Source organism: Ptychodera flava, chromosome 1 (assembly GCF_041260155.1).
Source record: "Ptychodera flava strain L36383 chromosome 1, AS_Pfla_20210202, whole genome shotgun sequence".
NCBI lineage: Eukaryota > Metazoa > Hemichordata > Enteropneusta > Ptychoderidae > Ptychodera > Ptychodera flava.
This window is the reverse complement of record NC_091928.1, coordinates 42,964,532-42,983,671: the sequence shown is the minus strand read 5'-3', so window position 1 is coordinate 42,983,671 and position 19,140 is coordinate 42,964,532. Positions and strand designations below refer to the sequence as shown.

At 37.7% G+C, this 19,140-nt stretch overlaps 1 protein-coding gene across 1 annotated transcript in view; it reads left to right on the top strand.

Annotated features, from left to right (window-relative positions):
- The window catches only part of LOC139138135 (probable G-protein coupled receptor 19), a 65,711-nt gene extending 47,816 nt beyond the window's left edge, over positions 1-17,895 (top strand). The window contains exons 3-4 of the mRNA XM_070706370.1: positions 3,534-4,949; positions 13,823-17,895. Coding sequence (XP_070562471.1) covers positions 3,766-4,947 — 1,182 coding nt within the window. The 5' untranslated portion in view covers positions 3,534-3,765 and the 3' untranslated portion in view covers positions 4,948-4,949; positions 13,823-17,895. The remainder of the gene's footprint in view (positions 1-3,533; positions 4,950-13,822) is intronic.
- Positions 17,896-19,140: the final 1,245 nt, after the last annotated feature.

Below are 19,140 nucleotides of genomic sequence, written 5' to 3'. Positions count from 1 at the left end.
GTTGTGTGGACGGCACTAGTCCGGTAAAGACGGGTTTAAAATTTACCTCAACGACGCATCATTTCTCGATGGCTCAGGTTTTACATGTCGCATGACCAAGGGTATAAAACAGGGTCTCCTCAACGCTTGACCTATCGACCTGCCAAAATCGAGTTGAAATTTGGAAATCAAGAAGGAGCAGTGAAGGAAACGTGATTTACGTAAAGGCTTGTGCACTGCTGTGCTTCTGACACGTGGCTCCCTTCCTGTTATTTACTATTTTGAAAGTTTGAGACACTATGAAGACAATACTGTGACCACTCATTACTGTACAATGCTACAGCTATATATAAACCTTGTTTCCACGGGTATTTGCTTCAACCGCGTGGATTTGGCAAAAATTCTCCTGCACAACATTCAGGATGCCAGAGCAGTTTGCACCGATGTAAGTATATAATAATTACGGAAATGTTATATTTTTATTGGATATATATATATATATATATATATATATATATATATATATATATATATATATATATATATATATATATATGAACCGTACCCTCTGTGCCCAAGTTCAGAGGTTGCCATAAAACCGTTATTAACAATTATAAAACTTGTTTTATGGCTGATAACGCCTTTTTGCCCTGTGTCATGCTGCCCTGATTTTCATTTCTACCATTCATTGGTCAACAGAGTCACCCATGGTTATTGCTCTTTAGAGACCCTTGCAACTGTTTAAAAGACTTTGAAAAACATCACGTCTGCATGAAAAAATGCTTTACGGCGAGGTCTTGAAGTCAGTAAATATTTCCCGTCCTTTTGATAATTTTATTGTCAACCTTCTTGTCCATAATAAATGTTTTCCTTCGAGACATTTTAGTCCCACTCATGTGATACTAGCAGTCTCAATCACGGCCGTCGTTTCTAGCCAAATAGACCAGGGAAGTTCAGACTGTCTGTTAGGCCTGTCTAGCCATTCAAACGAGGTTTTGGCAGTTTCATGAGCTTGTTAACAAGTATGATGTATCTGTCAGACAGATGATCACCGATGGCATCAGTGACACCAGCCTCTAGACTGTGACCATGTACCTGTTTGCCTCATAGATTGGTGTACACCGGGTGCCGCTTGTCGGGCAGGATGCGCTTACCCTTCCGAAACACCTGACATCACTTCTCAGTTGTTTTACAGGAGTTTCATATATAGTCTTGTTTTGCTGTACTGTGCGCTTTATGTAATAAGAGCGTAACACAACTATTGACCGACGATTTTTAGATGACCGATGGATATGATTGCTATCAATTTGATACATACATCCCAGTCATTCATTTGAGATACTGTAACTATGGATAATATGATAGCCTGTTATCAGCCATTTATGAGTTAATGCTTTATTTTTAATTTGCTGATTTGCGTGGAAAACCGACATACCTTGTAATATTGTGCCCAGGACAGTTTTGTAAGTTGTGACTTGAAATTCTTCACCAACGCTGGAAGCAAATAATACCATCAAAAACTGTGACGCACCGGAGTAAATTGAAGACTTTCCATGGTTACCAGAAAAAAAAGCTTCCTGATAAGCCCTTCGGGATTAGTGCAAGGTTCCCCAGGTAGTTTACAGTGTATAAAGTTAGTATAGTTTGAAGTACACAATTTAGATGAGAATTTAGATGAGAAATGAGAGTGATCGGATGATTTTAAGACACTATTTACCGGAGATTTGCAAAAACGTAAAACAATGTTAAGGGTGATCATGCTACAAAATTTTTATCCAACAGATTTTTTTGATGTTTTCATCATTGAAAGATAAATTAGCGCCAAGGAAAACGAGCGAAAAACAAGACATAGTTCACCTGATTAGTTTTTTTATCATGGGATATTAAAAAGTAGCATTTTTCTCAAGATTCTGTATGTTAGTCAGGTTGATAAAATTGGGTCTCGTCTGTTCTACATTCTAAATTTTAACAAAATATGTAGAATCCATTTTTTCAATGTGTTGTCTAGGAAACCATGAAAACTGCTTACCTGTGCTCAATCATAGATTATTAATAAGCTACCCATGCTCTGCCATTTATGGTCAGAGGGAAATACGTAAATAATTTAGCATTTTGATTCTACTCTTAAAAAATCACAAATTTTTTGTCGCTATTTTTTTTTATTTTGTTTGATTTTCAAATGCGAGTTCTGACCAATTTTGTGACAGATACTGCGAAGTTTATACGTTACACAACAATGAGACCCGTATTGTGTTGTGTACTTCGCTATGTCCGCAGACGTACAGAGAGTGGGGTGATGGTTTGCGGAGCACTTGCGCACTGGACGATGTCAAACTCTGCAGCTGTCTGCGTCCTGGCCAATCGCATACACGTAGTAACAAATGCTAATTAACGAGGGCAGTTCATTTGCTCCCTGTGGTCTGTCCTTGTAGCTCGAATTACTGGCACCTTATTACAAGTGCTGTCGCAAGAGGCGTGAAAAAGCATATTTACGCGGATAACAATCATAATAATCACAAGGTTTTTCTACAGTAACTGTATTGATAGACATCCCGTATTCGAATGAGTCTACACTCTGAAAGAAAGGGGTCAAGTAAAACTGGCAAATAAGATGTTGTATTTTTAGGACACGAGGAAGATGCTCTCAGTAAGGACGTAATTTGATCTGAGTGGGAGCATTGAAAAACTGATTTTCATGTGTTTTTGTTGTCAGCGTTTCATAGACTCAGTTCTCCACGCTTTGAAAGTCTCCAACGTCGTTACTTGTCGTGATCAAAATAATTTAACGAAATCACCCTGTCGGTACACACACCTTGCTTAATTTGTCCAGGCGTGTGGCAGCTGTAGATCAAGACACTGTCAGGCCCCTCAAAAGCAAAGATGAAGAGTTATTTTCTCGAGTTATTTATAACACTTCACAATCAGAGCAGCGGAGATCTTTTATCTTCACCATCCTATTGACAACACTATTCATTTACTTTTTCACAATATTATAGGTAGACAGAATAAAATTCTGTCTCTGATTGCTCTGGAAGCATTGAATAATCCATTTATTTTGCTATCGAATTGTTTTATTTGACGACATTAACCCAGCCCACAGATATACGAATTTGCTTAAATCATAATTCGTTTTGGTGAACGAAGTAATCGTTTTGTACAATTATTCGTGCATTCTGTTTCTGTGACCTTTCTTGTAACAGAGTTATCAATGATTTCGCTGATGATGCTCAATTCTATGTTGTAGCGTAATAGGTGGCTTAACGCATTCTGGGTCGCACAAACAGCCAATCGTTTTGCCTAATCACGTGGGTTGAAGGACGTGACTTGCCCATTGCGGCTAAAATATGAGTACGGTTCAGAGTAAAAAGAGATCTTACTGGTGATGTAAGCTCAGCACACTTGAGCGAATAAAGTAGGTTTTAGAGTAGATGGATGCATAATTTTTGTACTCAGCTGAGACAGGCCGTAATATACTCAACAATGTTAAATAGATCGAGTCAACGTTTGGAAATCGATGTATGTAAAACTTGTGTTTTCATGTTTTTGCATTACAGATCTCTTCAACGACATGTGTTCAGATCTTCAAGGATGGGGAGCCATGTTTTCCTGAGGAAATCTGTGCATCGACGTGAAGTTTAAAGAAATCCCGCCATCTTTATTTTTACAGTTTTGACTCTACAAATCTTCTCGTTTCTAAGAGGAGCACATCTCTGGATTTTAAAAGGTGAAGGGGTCCTGGCGCAGTGAGAGTGAGGACATCAATTTTACACCCCATGATACCTTGTCATGGGGTCGAACGAGGCTGACATGGTAACGACCACTGAGTTATCAACAAGCAATGCTACAACTGTACCAGTGTGGACAGACCCACACCGTTCAAATGCCAACGTCATTCTAGAAATAGTCACCCTGAGTATCATGTGGCTCGGATGTATCTTCGGCAACACTCTAGTCTGCATCGTGGTTTACCGAAGCCGGCGAATGCAGAGCACCACGAATTACTTCGTTGTGTCCCTGGCCTGGGCCGATCTACTGGTTGCGTTCCTCTGTATGCCGTTCATCGCCGCCAGGGTCATCTCAACCGAGTGGGTGTTCGGCGACTTCATGTGCAAGCTGGTGCGTTTCCTCCAGCTTCTGACGCCGGGTTCCACGGTCTACGTGCTGATCGCGATATCTTTCGACAGATTCTACACCATAATTTACCCACTGAGCTTTAAAGTGACAAGGAGTAAAGCCAAGCAGATGATCACGGGGAGCTGGATATTTGCGGCCATAATTGCCTGTCCAACTTTCTACTTTTATGGTGCTACAACCTCTGACTATTACCCGGACAACGTGTTGTGCAATACTTTCATTCCTAACAACGTGGGGGGAATCATTTACACCGTTCTCATATTCCTCATCATCTTTCTTATCCCAGTTGTCATTATAGCGATAGTTTATGTCAAAATATTCAAATACATTTGGACAGTTGGAGTTGGAGGAAGGACGTTTCAGAGGACCATGAATACAGTACCAAGGACGAAAGTGAAAACCATTAAAATGTTATCGATAGTGAACGTTGTGTACTTCTGTTCATGGGCGCCATTTTGTATCGCACAACTGTGGTACGCATGCTCCCAGGCAACATACGTCAATCCGACGATTTACATATCAGTCACGTGGATCGCATTTGCATCCAGCGTATCTAACCCAATCATATACTCTTGCTACAACTCCAACTTTCGCCGGGGCTGCAAGGAGGTATTCTGCATGTCAAACATGCGTTGTTACCGCAGCAACACCTATGCCATCACTACCACTTCAAGATTTGCCAAGAAAAACCACATCGGTGTCATAGAAACCAGCAATGGAAATGGCAACTACCGATCGAGCACGCCTACGAAGAACTTCGACAGAGATTCAAAGGGGGACAAGAAGATGGCCTGGCCACTGGCTGCTATGCCTGGACCTGATACGTACCTTTAAAGGTGGGTCCTTTTTCAAAAGTTTAAATTGGAACTTGAAAGATAATGTGAGGTTTTTTCTGTGTTACTTTTACCACGGCCAGTTTTCCCAAAATAAGTTATAATATTTTGCGATTCCTAGTATCTGCTTTGCGTAGTCCCAGGCTTGATATTTACAAAAGGAGGAAATACGCCTGAAAAAGCAGCGCTTAATTACGTAACAGCCCTTTTTCCAGAGAAACTTATAATAAGTAATTAATTACAGCATTTGAATGCCAATATCTACAAATTTTCTAATATAAAGAGACAAACATTATAGAAGGCGATAAAAGTTTTAAATGGGATTAAATAGTTTTAGTGTGCAGCGTAAACAAAGGATCATAATTTGTACAACCTTATACAGCATTCAGAGAACACGAGGGAATAAGTCCACCATTTTACAGATAAACTTGATTGGCTCAGTAGATTTATAATATTACACTGTGTCTTTTGACCTTTTCATTATTGATTCTCACATTCAAATAGCTGTAAATAATGATAAATTATAATTAATTTTGTTTGGTAAAGCAAGTGTAATTTCTCAATTAGCTTTGCTAGCACAACACATTGACAACAATATACAACGCTATTTTGAACAAATGAATTTAAGTCCGGACTAAAATTCAGTTGTCAACAATGGCTTTTGACATGACACACACAGACCATATCGACGGGTGAATGGTGGGCATTTAAACATTAAAGTGACAGTGAATCAAGCAACTATTTCTCACAAAGAGAACAAAAATACAGGATAGACATTAACAGTTACAGGTAATGGAGCTTTAGAGGGCCAGTGGACATGACTTCTGAATCTAAGTATGGTGATTCAACGTGCTTTGGGGAGTACAACAAGAAATTGCAATTGACACACTAAACGAATGCAAAAGTTACAACTACTGGCTAAAATGAATGTACATATGCAGACACTAACATTTCAAACTTTCGGAGTACATATGTGTCTTGCCTTATCAAAACTATTTGGAATATGATAAGCATTCAAAATGCATTGTTGTTACAAAACGAGCAACACAAGTTACATTACTGATTGACAACGTATTTTACTATAATAGGTATGTTCTTTTATTTAGTTATCATTTTTCACGCTGTTGTAATTTAATTGGCCTATTAGTTATTATTAATTACGCTATTGGAAATACTGCCGCCAACATTTCTATTTCTTGTTATTTTTTATTGTGAAAACAGTGGTATTCCTCATGGTAGTATTGCAATTAAATCGCTTACTTTAGTGTATTTTCCCCTTTTACTTTATTGCTACGGAAATCATGTGGCGAAAGTTTACTCAACCACCAAGATCATCGGACAAATTATGCACAGAGGAGGGAGGCCAGCGTATGGATTCAATTCAAAACACGCCCAGGTTTCCAGACTTATCGATGATACACTCTCACAATTTTGCCGTAGGAATATTGTTCTGGTCATTAGCAAACTTTTGTTGTTGTTATCGTTGGCGTTAAAATTGTCCATTTTGAAGTCACATATTCCTTAATGGATATACGTGATTTGGATCCCTAAAAGATACAACATTGCTGCCAAACACCTGCTGAATTAACCAGTCTATGATTTTTTTCTGGTGAAGAAAGGAAATGATCAAAACCGTCCAATGCTCCTAGCGTGGCAACAAGAAAACAAGCTGCTTTATAATATATGACTATATGCAAATTTGCGGTAATCAGCTGCATGCCTACGTTACCAAATATGGATATATGCAAAATTGTAATGATCGAGTCGCATGCCTGCTTCGAACTTTGATACTATGCATATATGCGGTGATCGAGTAACTTAAATTCATGTATCGCGCTTGTATTAAAGAGTAAACCAACATGTTGTGCATATCTCAATTGGGAAAGCGAATTTGCAATTGATGTATGCTGCATTGCTTTACGCAGGATTCACTGCATGCACGCTAAGTGATCCAAATCACTTTGCGCGGCAGTCGTCAAAAGTATTATCAATGCTTGCAGGAGGCCAGAGGTATTGAAAGTTTTATCATGGCAGGAAATTAGTTTCTGATAAAAAATGAAGACAGGAACAGAACTACTAGCTATTTAAACTAAAAGGTCTGGAGTTTCACTTGGTCAAGAAAGCCGCCCCTTTAAATTACATGATGATTACATGATGCACCCACATTCTTAAATGTGTTTTTATATGAATTCAGATAAAATGTGGGACCTGACCAACCAGATACAATTTCAGTTTCTTTGTGTCCACAATAATTTCACTCCATCTCCTTAGAGTCAAAGTGCGCTCACGTCAAATACCGTCACCAAATTTCATCATAGCATACAGGTCATCACACGTTCATGCAAAGCCATTATATAGTACATGTATGTATGTATGTATGTATGTATGTATGTATGTGTATGTATGTAGGTAGGTAGGTAGGTAGGTAGGTAGGTAGGTAGGTAGGTAGGTAGGTAGGTAGGTAGGTAGGTAGGTAGGTAGGTAGGCAGGCAGGCAGGCAGGCAGGCAGGCAGGCAGGTAGGTAGGTAGGTAGGTATTGTATGTATGTATGTATGTATGTATGTATGTATGTATGTATGTATGTATGTATGTATGATTGCATATGAAATATAAACATGTTCGTTTACCTAAGTGTACATATATTTTTATAGGAAATTTAAATGCTCGATACAAAAGCAGAATACTGTAAACATGAATTATTAAAAGTACAGAGTAATATCTTTACCTTAAGTTCATTCATCTCAAAAAAGGGAGAACTGGCTATGTTTGACGATTGCGACATGGTTGAAACTTACAGGGGTGTGTTTCTTGACGTGGTTCAACTATTGTCCTATTTTTGTACGTTCTAATTCACGTTTTGCAGACCTTTGCTTTCGATTGTTGACTCCCGTCAAATTTAAGGAGAAGGTTTACATCGGCTTCACTGATAACACCTTTAAGACGCGCTTCGCTTACCAAATGCAATCGTTCTGATGTAGCAAATTCTGGAATTATTATGTACAGAGCTCTCAAAGTTTATTTGGAACTTGAAGACAGGGACCAAGTCTTTGACGTCTCGTGGTAAATTATTGACAAAGCATCGAGTTACTCTAACATAGGCAAGCGATGCTATTTTTGTATATCAGGATAGCTTTACATTATCAATGCTGACAAATCTACGCTATTAAACAAACGCTCTGAGTATGTTTTAAAATGTCACCACCAAAACAAATCTTATTTATCAAATTTTAACACGGCTAAGAACTTGGTACGTCCCAACCATATCAACGAGAGTGCAGAGCTAAGAATCCTTTTACTTCTGTCTGAAGATTGCAGGATGCATGAAACTTAAGTAACAGATTTAACTTGAAGTAATTTTGATATATATATATATATATATATATATATATATATATATATATATATATATATATATATATATATATATATATATATATATATATATATATATATATGTATCAGCGTTGGAAACTACCACCCGTCCTCCCGTCCGAGACGGGTAACTCTTCAGTCGGACGGGAGGAAAATTGTACTTCCACGTCCGTGTGTCGGGCTCTTGATAGTAGCCCATACGGCATACCCAGTAATCTCATCGATCAGCTGCTTCTAGATGTTGTGTAAAATAAACGAAATGTAGTATACCAATACGTCCGACTTCGACGCGCTTATGCTACTCACAGTCACAGTCACAGTGGATAGAGGGACTGTGTGCTACTGAAACTGTGCAACTGTGTGACGCTGGAACGCAATGCAAGCGAGACATGTAAACACGGGTAAACAGGAAGTCGCTCATACTAGTAAATCTCACTCAAAAGCGAGATTTGCGCGATATCAGCCAGTGCTATAAATATAAAGATATAAAGGAAAGATATAAAGATATAAATGATATAAAGGAAAATGAGGGCAACTCCACACATCGGCTCTACCAAGATTGTTTAGTATTACCGGTACGATATGGTGAATAAAAGGATCATTGCATTTATTTTGTGTGGAATACATGGCGAGACATCGGTGAATCGATAGTGCTTTGACCCTAGTCATGTGATTGGGTCCCCGTTAAACCGGTTTGTTGATTGAGTGATTCATCTTAATGGTGTTTCGGAAGCAAAAATGGGGTTCCTTCATCAGTCGCTCTCTTGTTTTGTATCCCCTCCGCTTGGTTGTGTGATGAAGTCATCTTCGTCCTCGAGGAGGAGAAGCCAGATTCGTTATTGAGAGAGTTAGCCACTATTGACTGACTCTATAGTGAGCGATCCGGTGTGTGGTGTCATATTACAATTAACATGACCCAGCATCGACCGGAGTTTGTACGCTTATAAGGATTTTTGTTTTAGGGCATATTTTGAGTGTTGCTAGTGCTCGTTATGTTAACAGTAAATGTTGTACTAATCTGTCAACGATTAGTTTGTTTTAGGCATTTAAATCGATTATCCGAACTTTTAGTTTTGTATCAATTTTTCGTGGACTTTGTAATAGATTTCGGGTCGATATGGTGCCTGCTTTCCAGTGTTTGAAAAGCATGTTGTGAAGTGCTGCTTCGAGAAATAAATCTTGTTTCTCTGTGTTTAGCCATTCCCAGGTTTCAAGATTTCGTTAACAATATTTGCTTTAAATGGCCTTTGAAATCGGTTTGGTCTGAGGAGAGTATTGGTTTATTTAATTCATGCCGCCAACTTGATTACTTATATGGCAGCTCTCTCAGTTTTTGATTTTCTTTACCAGATGATGTTTTCTGTATTGCTCAGCAATCTTTTCAGTTTGGTTGATTGTAGTACCAGTTCGATGACAGATTGCATCTTGGTTTTATACGATAGAGTGGCATAAAATGGAGACAAATTTTTAAAAAAATTGTTTCCCTGTTGTTAAAACCGCTTATCGTGAAACCTTTTAACTGTTTGAGCGATATGGGCAAAGTGTGTTTGAATTAACTAATTAATTAATCAGAGTGTTATCAGTGTTGTTATTGTAGAAATTTGTATTCAAGTCCGGATTATTATTCATTTCAAACAGTGGAATTCAGAACAGTTTGTTTGTAAGATCACAGTTAATACTCATGTTGAAAATAAAGTTGTTTACAGTTAAAGTACATAATGGTTTTGTGTTTTTTGAATAAATGGATTTGTCAAAAATTCAGGACAGGCAACTTTCTGGCAGGACAGGCAAGTTTTGAAATTTACCAGTCCTGATGTCTGGCAAATATTTTGGTCAGTTTCCAACACTGTATATATATATATATATATATATATATATATATATATATATATATATATATATATATATATATATATCTATATTAAAAAATTGCATGCCATACTTAACGTTGACTTTTAGTTCAAAATAGATGACAAATTAATATAGCGCAGTAACTTGTTTGTCAAAAGTTACTTAAAATTGTCTTTCTCTTGTGTGCTATTTTTGTGCAGATGGCGATTTTTCTTTTCTGTTTGCGCATCGTTTACGCTGGAGGAGACTTCCATCACAAATGAAAGAAAAAAGTCCACTGCAAGCGATCGAGCGAGGAAAATTAATGAGCAGACACACCTCAATGAATGTAGTTGTCAGTAAAATTTAAGTCTTTTCACATCTTCAAAAAAATCGTTTACTTGGAAGTTTCCCTTTCCCCATTTGCTGCGATACGGTCAAGCAGTGCTAGGGGCTGGTTATCGAAATCTTTCAAAAGAATTCACATCAAAGACGAGGTTGGATGATAGAGGGTGCAAATGCAAAACAACTCAAAAGTTCGTGCCTGAATAAACAAAAACATGGACAATTTATGCAAAAACATGTCGTTCTTGATACCTCGCCAAGCTCCCCTGCAAGGTGTGATATCTATGTTGCGATATCTGTTATTGCTACTAACACTATTAGGGCCTATACAACATTACTAAACGTAACTTATGCAATCAATTACCTGTCTGGAGACTGAAACTCGCGTGATATGTTGGTTAGAAAATTTAATAACAGCATTATACACAATTACTGTCACAATGTTAGCAGACAAAGTGATATTCAATAGGTGCCTTGTCACTTCGACCCCTCATAAAATTAAAATAGGAAAGCGAAAAATGAGTTTGAAGTGACTTTGCATGTTTAAGCGAAAATCTTGGTTGTATTGGACACCTCAAAGGAAGTGTAGTTGAATTTACCTATAAGCGATTTCCATTTCCAGTAAGTCTTTCTCGCTAAAGTTGATTCTCACGAGATTTGAGCACTCCCATGTCTTTCACCTGCAAATCTTCCTTGCAAAAGATTTCTTTTGTCAGCCATGAGTAAAGAAATGTCGCAAAACTGGTTCAGTAAAGTATATTCTCAAGAGGTATCTCAATCAGAGCAGAAGACCACATAATATGTCCCTCAACTAAAATACATTTAATGGTAATTTGATTTTCGGGTAGTTGAAATGGATATTGATAACGGCAAGCAAATTAAAGCTCGTATAGAGATATCTCGATGAGTTTATTAAATGCATTATCAAATTGACGTCATATAATTTGACTTTCATCAGAGGGAAGTGTATGGCCATTAATCTTGAATGCCCATGATGAAACTATTCATGTTCATTTGAGATGATAGAGTGTCCTTCACACGGCTTGCAGTTGCTAAATCATGAACTATCTGGCCAGCAAGTGCAACATTTCTTCGTAGTTTATATGCTAAAGGGACATTTTATGCTCACCCATTCATTAATCCATCGTCGCGTCTCAGCGATCACAGATGGATACATTTGTGAGAAAGAAGGTTCTAATGATTTTGCTTTCCACCCTGCGATATTAACCAAATCACCACGCACCATTTGTTTAGCGCTTCTGAGATCACACCCTGTGTCCTCATGAAAACAAGTCGGGCAATTGTTCGAATTTGTTCTTCTACACGTATCTATTGAATTGCAAGCATGACTACGCATCAGATTGATTGAGAACACTCGTTCGCATACTAAGCATGGAGAATGGTTAAATCTAGATGCTTCGTCGAATTGCTTGCGCCGCCAAAATCGAAAAGATCTTTCACCGTTTGTGAAATAAATTGACCATCCTTAACGAGAAAAAGTTCGCTCGACATATTGTCACTTTCTACATGACTACCACACAGGGCTACTATGAGAGTCTTAAAATGTACTGATTGACAGAGAAAATGTTGTGCGTTTACTGTCACGAACCAACGTGATTTATTACTGAGCAATGAAACTGAGCCAATCTTTTATTCATCAAGGCAAACATACAGAGATTTACCTAGCGTTCCTGAGTATTTATAGTTCGCTTTGTGTTTTGTAAAGTGGTGACAAACGAGTGGAAAGGAAAAAATGATTCTGTCAGTGTTCGCCTCGAAATTGAAAAAAGTTAAAATTTTCCTCAAACTCTCTGCAAGGAAACTTGTAATCTTTCTCTTTTGGAAATTACGGATAAAAATCAGGGGTACCGTGCAAAATTTGATACTAAGTGTAACAAGGTACTCGATATTTCAAAATACTTAAAATTCAAAATGGCCACCATCTCTGTGTTAACTTTATGGGAAAGAGTAAAAAATGAGCTTCAAAATGAGCCCCCTCAAGTGGTAGACCAAAACGTATTGTAGATGTTTAAAAGTCGGAATTTCTGTCCCCTTGGCGCATTCCATCTTTGTACAAATTTTAGGCTAAATAAAATGATTTCTAATCAAATTTCTAAATTAAATGATTTATCCTTCAGTAATGACTCATTATTTGCATACTCAAACAGCGTTTATCAATACAGACTACTTGAATGAGTGAGTTTATTTATAAACTCGAAACCGATCAAACGTTAAAAATCAGTTAAACTGCAACCGTTGGTCCTACCTTGTTTATATAAACAAAATGTGTGATGTATAGATGAGGATTATCTGTGTATATTGGTGTCACCGTTGCTGTTTACTGTTATCCCAGCACAATTGCAAGCAAGTGACGATAGTTCTTTTGTACGAGCGAAGGAAATACCAAAAGAAATGTCACTTTAACTGTCCTAACTCTCGGTAGTAAGACTTTGCTTACAGGTAAAGAGTTCTAGATATAACAGAAAAAGCAATAGTTTTTGTTTGTGAATACAATAAAAACGCTATCAGTGATTCATTTAGTTTGTACAAATCTGATGATTACCTCAACATATCATGGAAAATATCTCAGAATGATTTCATCATTGCCTTGCGTTATCACGTCCATATTGATTCTCACTGCAATAGCGCAGAACCCCTGCCGTTTTTCATTGATACTTTCGGCTGCTCACTCGGTAAGGTAGAACGCGCCACGGGGGCGGATATTAAGACTCGAACTTTTACAATACTCTGACCGTCTACAATTTGTGAGTTTTCATATTTTGTGAAAATCGAACAGTTAATTCCTTCCCATAGAGTTAACACTGGGATGACGGCCATTTTGAATTCCAGAGGTCGATAAATATTGGACAATTTGTTTTTCTAGTGCAATGTTTTTTGCACGGTGACTCCTGATTTTTACTCGTGATTTCGAAAGTGAATGATTGAAAGTTTGCCTAGGGTAAGTTTAAGCAGTTGTTTAAGTTTTATGAATTGAGAGGCGCGTACTGGAAGTCTTTTTATACCAAAGTAAATCCGGACCATTACTTTCTGCAAAATTTTATTAACCTTGATGAGACCATTTTATCGAATAAAAATTGACTCCTACGGAGGTCATTCAATTTTGGTGTTGATGGAGTTTCAAAGGTGTTTCTCATTAAAAACATTAACAATTTGCTAGATCAGAAGACTTGTAACAATACTACCTTAGGGATGATGAGAAGAATTTAATTCTTGAAAAGCTCAGGGTTAACGCTGTCATTCATGTCGCCAAACTCATTACATATGTTAACATCAATGTTAATTCTGATTTCTTTCTCCATTCATTGCAGAGTTGTGTGGCACATAGAGCAGTGGAATAACGGGCAACGGTGAATTAACACCGTAGAAAGAAGTGCAAGCCATTATTGGTTTTTCCATGTTCCTTGACCGCAGGAAGATACTTTCTTGCGATCTTGACATGCGCAAACCAAGGACGAAGAACAAAAGTTCGAGTGCTTTTGACCGATTAAAACAGTCGGAAACAACAAGCCCCATCAAACGCGTAGCAGAAATACATATTCGTCATTTCTTCGTGGCTCTTGAGAAAATAGGCCTTTTATTCTCTCAACCATTCGTGCTCGAAGATGGTACACGGACATGTGATTACGATTAGCAGCTACATGTCTTCATACGGGACTGTAGGGTGTATGAAAAATAGTCAATGCGTTCCCCACGTGTCTCCTTCAGAATGCCTGGCAGTTGATATTCAGTTCGCCAATAGCCTATGTAAGTGCCTAAAGATGACAAAAGAGTGAGAAGGTAGAGTGAGATGATATCGTCCCATAATTGATTGCAAAGCCACATTTTTAGTCCCCACGGACACCGTCCGGGGGGCTTATTGGTTTGGTCATGTCCGTGCGTGCGTGCGTGCGTGCGGTGTGTGTGTGTGCGTGCGTCCGTCCGTCCGTTCACGCAGATATCTCAGAGATGCCTGGAGCGATTTCATTCAAACTTGGTACAAGGATTACTTCATATGTCATACAGATGCACGTCAATTTGTTTTTTGATACGATCCAATATGGCCGCCAGGCGGCCATTTTATTACGATTTTTTCATGTACAAAGCCATTCTCAGGCATGTTTCAACTGATTTTATTCAAAGTTGGTACAAGGACATTGACCAATGTCATAGATATGCACGTCAATTTTTCATGTGATACGATCCAATATGGCTGCCGTGCGGCCATTTTGTTACGATTTTTTTCATGTACAGAGCCATAACTCAGGCATATCTCAACGGATTTTATTCAAACTTAGTACAAGAACATTGACCAATGTCATACATCTTCACGTCGATTTGTTTTGTGATACGATTCAATATGGCCGCCAGGCGGCCATTTTATTACAATTTTTTCATGTACAGAGCCACAACTCAGGCATATCTCAACGTATTTTATTCAAACTTGATACAAGGACATTGACCTATGTCATACATATGCACATTGATTTGTTTCGTGATACAATCCAATGTGGCCGACATGTGGCCATTTTATTACGATTTTTCATGTCCTTAACTACAGCTCAGACATGTATCAAGCGAATTTATTCAAAAGTATTTTTATCACGGACCTAATGAAGAGGACTCTATCCTCTCTGAGGACCTGTAATCAAAGTACCCATTAACAAGTGGGGACTGTGTCATCAACGATGACTTTTTAATATAGGTTCCAGTTGGTTGTAGGCCACGCTTGGGAAGTTTTGAAATGTCGAGCTAAGTTGACCTTATCTCTAAATGCCTTTCTTGAGTACGTCGGTGGTAGCTGTGGTTACGAAGAATTTCTTTTGGCATATCAATAACAAATAACGACAATGCCCGTTTTCAGATCTATTTCCGTACATTTAACAAAGATACACGTAGATCGATGTGTCAATCGATGTTGTGCAAAAATGAAGTTGGAGACTTTAATTCAATTTTAATGACTATAAAATGCATATTTCTACCCCTAACCCATGTTAATATAATGAAGACAAAAAGGTCCAATATGCTACAGGATGTTGAATAACTATTGTAAATAAAACAAAAAATACTCTTTCAATGCTTACACAGCAACAGCTGCTGTCCCTTGAGAGAAATAAATCATTTAAAAAATTAAATGTTAATTTTTTGACTTCTAATGGCGCAATTTTGATATCCTGCCCAGACAGACAATTTTAGGAACGGTCTGGCTTTATTTTCTTAAGAGACCTACTATCTTTCATGGGTAATCATAAACTACTGAAGAATGCAATTCTCAAAAACCGTTTTATCAAAACTTTGGATTTATATTTTTCGAGATATAAGCGAAGTGATTCTTGTATAATGAATGATTTTTGCTCAGTCCTATGTTGTAAACAGTGACCATGAATTATGCAAATCTAAATTATATTGTGGATGACTGTCTTTAGTTAATGCATGAATGCAAGAGATGATGAAAAAATCAACAAAGAGGCACGAAAACAAAACTTGAAAATACTATTTTCGATGGGAACGAATCTTAACTTTGAACAATGTTTTGTAAAGAGATATTTCTTTGGTGGTGACGCAGAAATTTGAAACACTGTGAAATTTCGCATTATCATTCTTGTAGAACCCTGTAAGTAATTGATCATTTTAGAGTACCTTGTCTGTTTATCTTTGACAAATCAAATTGTCGAGGATGTGGCAACATCGGCATTTTTAAATTTTGGTTTGCCCTTTCACAGTGGCGCTGTTTCGGTTAATCTGACAGAAAATAGCAGGTATGCAGTTTGCATATTCAACTTCAGTTGTGTGTAGTTCAGGATTTGCAATATAGTATCATTGTGAACGATTGAAACTTCAAATTTCTCTAATATGAAAGAGTTACACCCCTATATGTAATAATTAACCCAATATGAGTTACATATTCAATGTGTAGTACATATTAGGTAACTTATTACATATTCGGTTATGCAAGAGCAAACGCTGACACCCATAATTTATTTGTTTGCCAATGAACCTGCCATAGACAAAAACCAGGAGAAAGTCACTTGCTGTATCTCCAGCTTTAAAGCAGAGGAGATATTTTCATCGCAGAAAAATGGTACCTTTTGTTTTCATACAGTCCAGTCCTGTCTGGACCATGATGCAGTTAGATAGTATGATAAGCATGGGGTATATGGGTTGATAGCCGTGTAACTGTAGTGTACATTTCGACATTTTGATTGCAACGAGAATTAACGTCATAAATTACGTCAATGAGGAACTCGATAAAGCAGTTCTTCAACACAATTTTATCAATACCTTGGAGGTACTAATGTATATGCATATTTGGGTGTAAGACTTTGTTTCCTAGCAACCCCATCCCCGCCGGTTCTTGAGGCGCAGGACAATTAATTGCTTCTTTTCATGCAAACGTATACTTTCGTATACGTTTTTTGTAACATATATATTATATATTTTGACAACCCCTGTCGTCAAGTCAACCAACCTCCGTTGTGAAGTCAAGTATCTCATTTTGTATGAAGTGTGACGATTAGAGGGTTTCGTTTGTGCACTCTTGTAAATGTATGTTTTGACGTGTTTCCATAGCGACGGATCAAGAGAGCAAAATTACACAGGACATATTGGGCTGGAACATACATATTCTGGCGATTTGCTCATTGACAATCTCCTAGCTGGAGAATTCGTCATACGCTATGGGCATTAACCGATGTTTTGCAATCGTGGATAAAACACTCACGCTTCCAAGAACAAAGGAGTTATCCATCTACTTGAACCGAAACCCGTTACATTCGAATGCACGTCGCGTGGTAAAATATCACGACCGCGGCGGCAGACAAGATGCTCGGGACACTGAATAATCCTCAGCTATATTTTGCCATTGTGTCATACGCAACAAAATCTAACAAGATCGCGATTTTGAAATATCTTCATTCAATATTTTGCATATTACTTCGTCATTTGCTAAGAACGAATCAAACTGTGCCACGTTTCTTAGCTCATTTCCATATTTAAAGCGCATACTGTGATATCGAAGTCAATACTTGTCAAGCCAATTGCCACACTTTTGCCCAGAAGGGTGAATAAGAGACAAGGAAAAAACATCAATGGATTATCTTCATTCAGCCACACAAATCGTTAACGTAACACCTTTCTTTAGTTTCCAAATCTATCCATATCGACGAGTCTCCCTCGTAAGAAATCAAAGGCTGATATTGTATATACAGTTTTCCTTCAAAGGAGACTCACTTGTACAAAAAAAATCAATGTTTCAGTTTATATGTTGTGATTAATGTACTTTGTGGGGGTTGCATAATTTGTATAACGAAAAAACCCCTTTAATTGTGAAATAGGTATAATGTATTTTTGACTGCTAATTGCCTTCAGTTTATATTAAGAAATAAATGTTTTGACAAATATCAAACGTGTTTCGTGAAATATGGTGTCCTGTACAGCACATCAACTCATTGCTTTTTTGACGTTTGTTAGCAAGTCGAAGGTAGTTTATTTTAACGTTTTAGTAAGGCCAGAGTAATTTAATTCTTTGTTTCACGTCCGCACGAGCGAAGGTTTCAGGAGTTTGAGAAAAAACAGGAGTTTCACAAAAAACAATCTATTCTTGCAGATTTTCCATCGCTGATTGCAGAATTTTCCGTCTTTGACTATATTCTTTCGCAAAGCAAACCTAAAATACTTTCAATACAGCAGCCATATTGCAACCATTGAAGTATTTGGTAGTGTAAAATTGTATCATGTGGAAGCATATGGTCACCGGAATAAGCGTGCTGTATGAGAAAACTGTCAGAAAATGGCATATTGATTTTGTGTTAAAATGTTTGTGTATGCTTTTTAAGCGCTTACCTGCCTGTCTTCGGAATTTTTTAGTGGATACAAAACAAAAGGACCATATACTCTTGCCTAATCAAAGAGATTGAATGGCAAATATAATTGCATCCGGACATTCAGTAACTTTGGAGATAACGATGGTTGACGCAACCAAGAAAGGAAGTTAGATCTCTCTCTCTCTCTCTCTCTCTCTCTCTCTCTCTCTCTCTCTCTCTCTCTCTCTCATATCAAAACCGATATTACGTCATTTTGCCTCCGGAGCGGTTGTGTGAAGAAGGCAGGAACATGATGAACGTATGAAAAAATCTCTAATGGATAGGTACATAGTACAACCGAAAATGACACCAGTGGATCTATCTCATACATGGTGGTCGTTAATTTAAACAAAGTTCAAACACCCTTTTAACAGACCGCTTCTGCCACTGCATTTTTATCATTTTTACGTCACACTCTGATATTATCATATTTCACAAAAAATATGTTCGTGTTCCCCATCGATAATAATGCAAAGAGAGAATACAACCGTAGAGTTTCAAGTGAATATAAAGTGATATTGATACTGTGTACAAGACAATCAACACAAGTGAATATTTATAAAGCATGTTATGCCCTGTCTTGCCCTTTGATTGCTTACGCAAAGAGCGGTGACCGAAAGAAGTTACCGGGATAGAGTCATATCAATGTTGCTTGCAATCATACCGACCAATCCAACTGTTCCGGTCACGGTAACCTGGCCTTGCTCAATATTAATCATATTAATCTTTATTTCTTATATAGTGCATTACATTAAAATAATCTCAATGCGCCCAATATTAAAATGAAC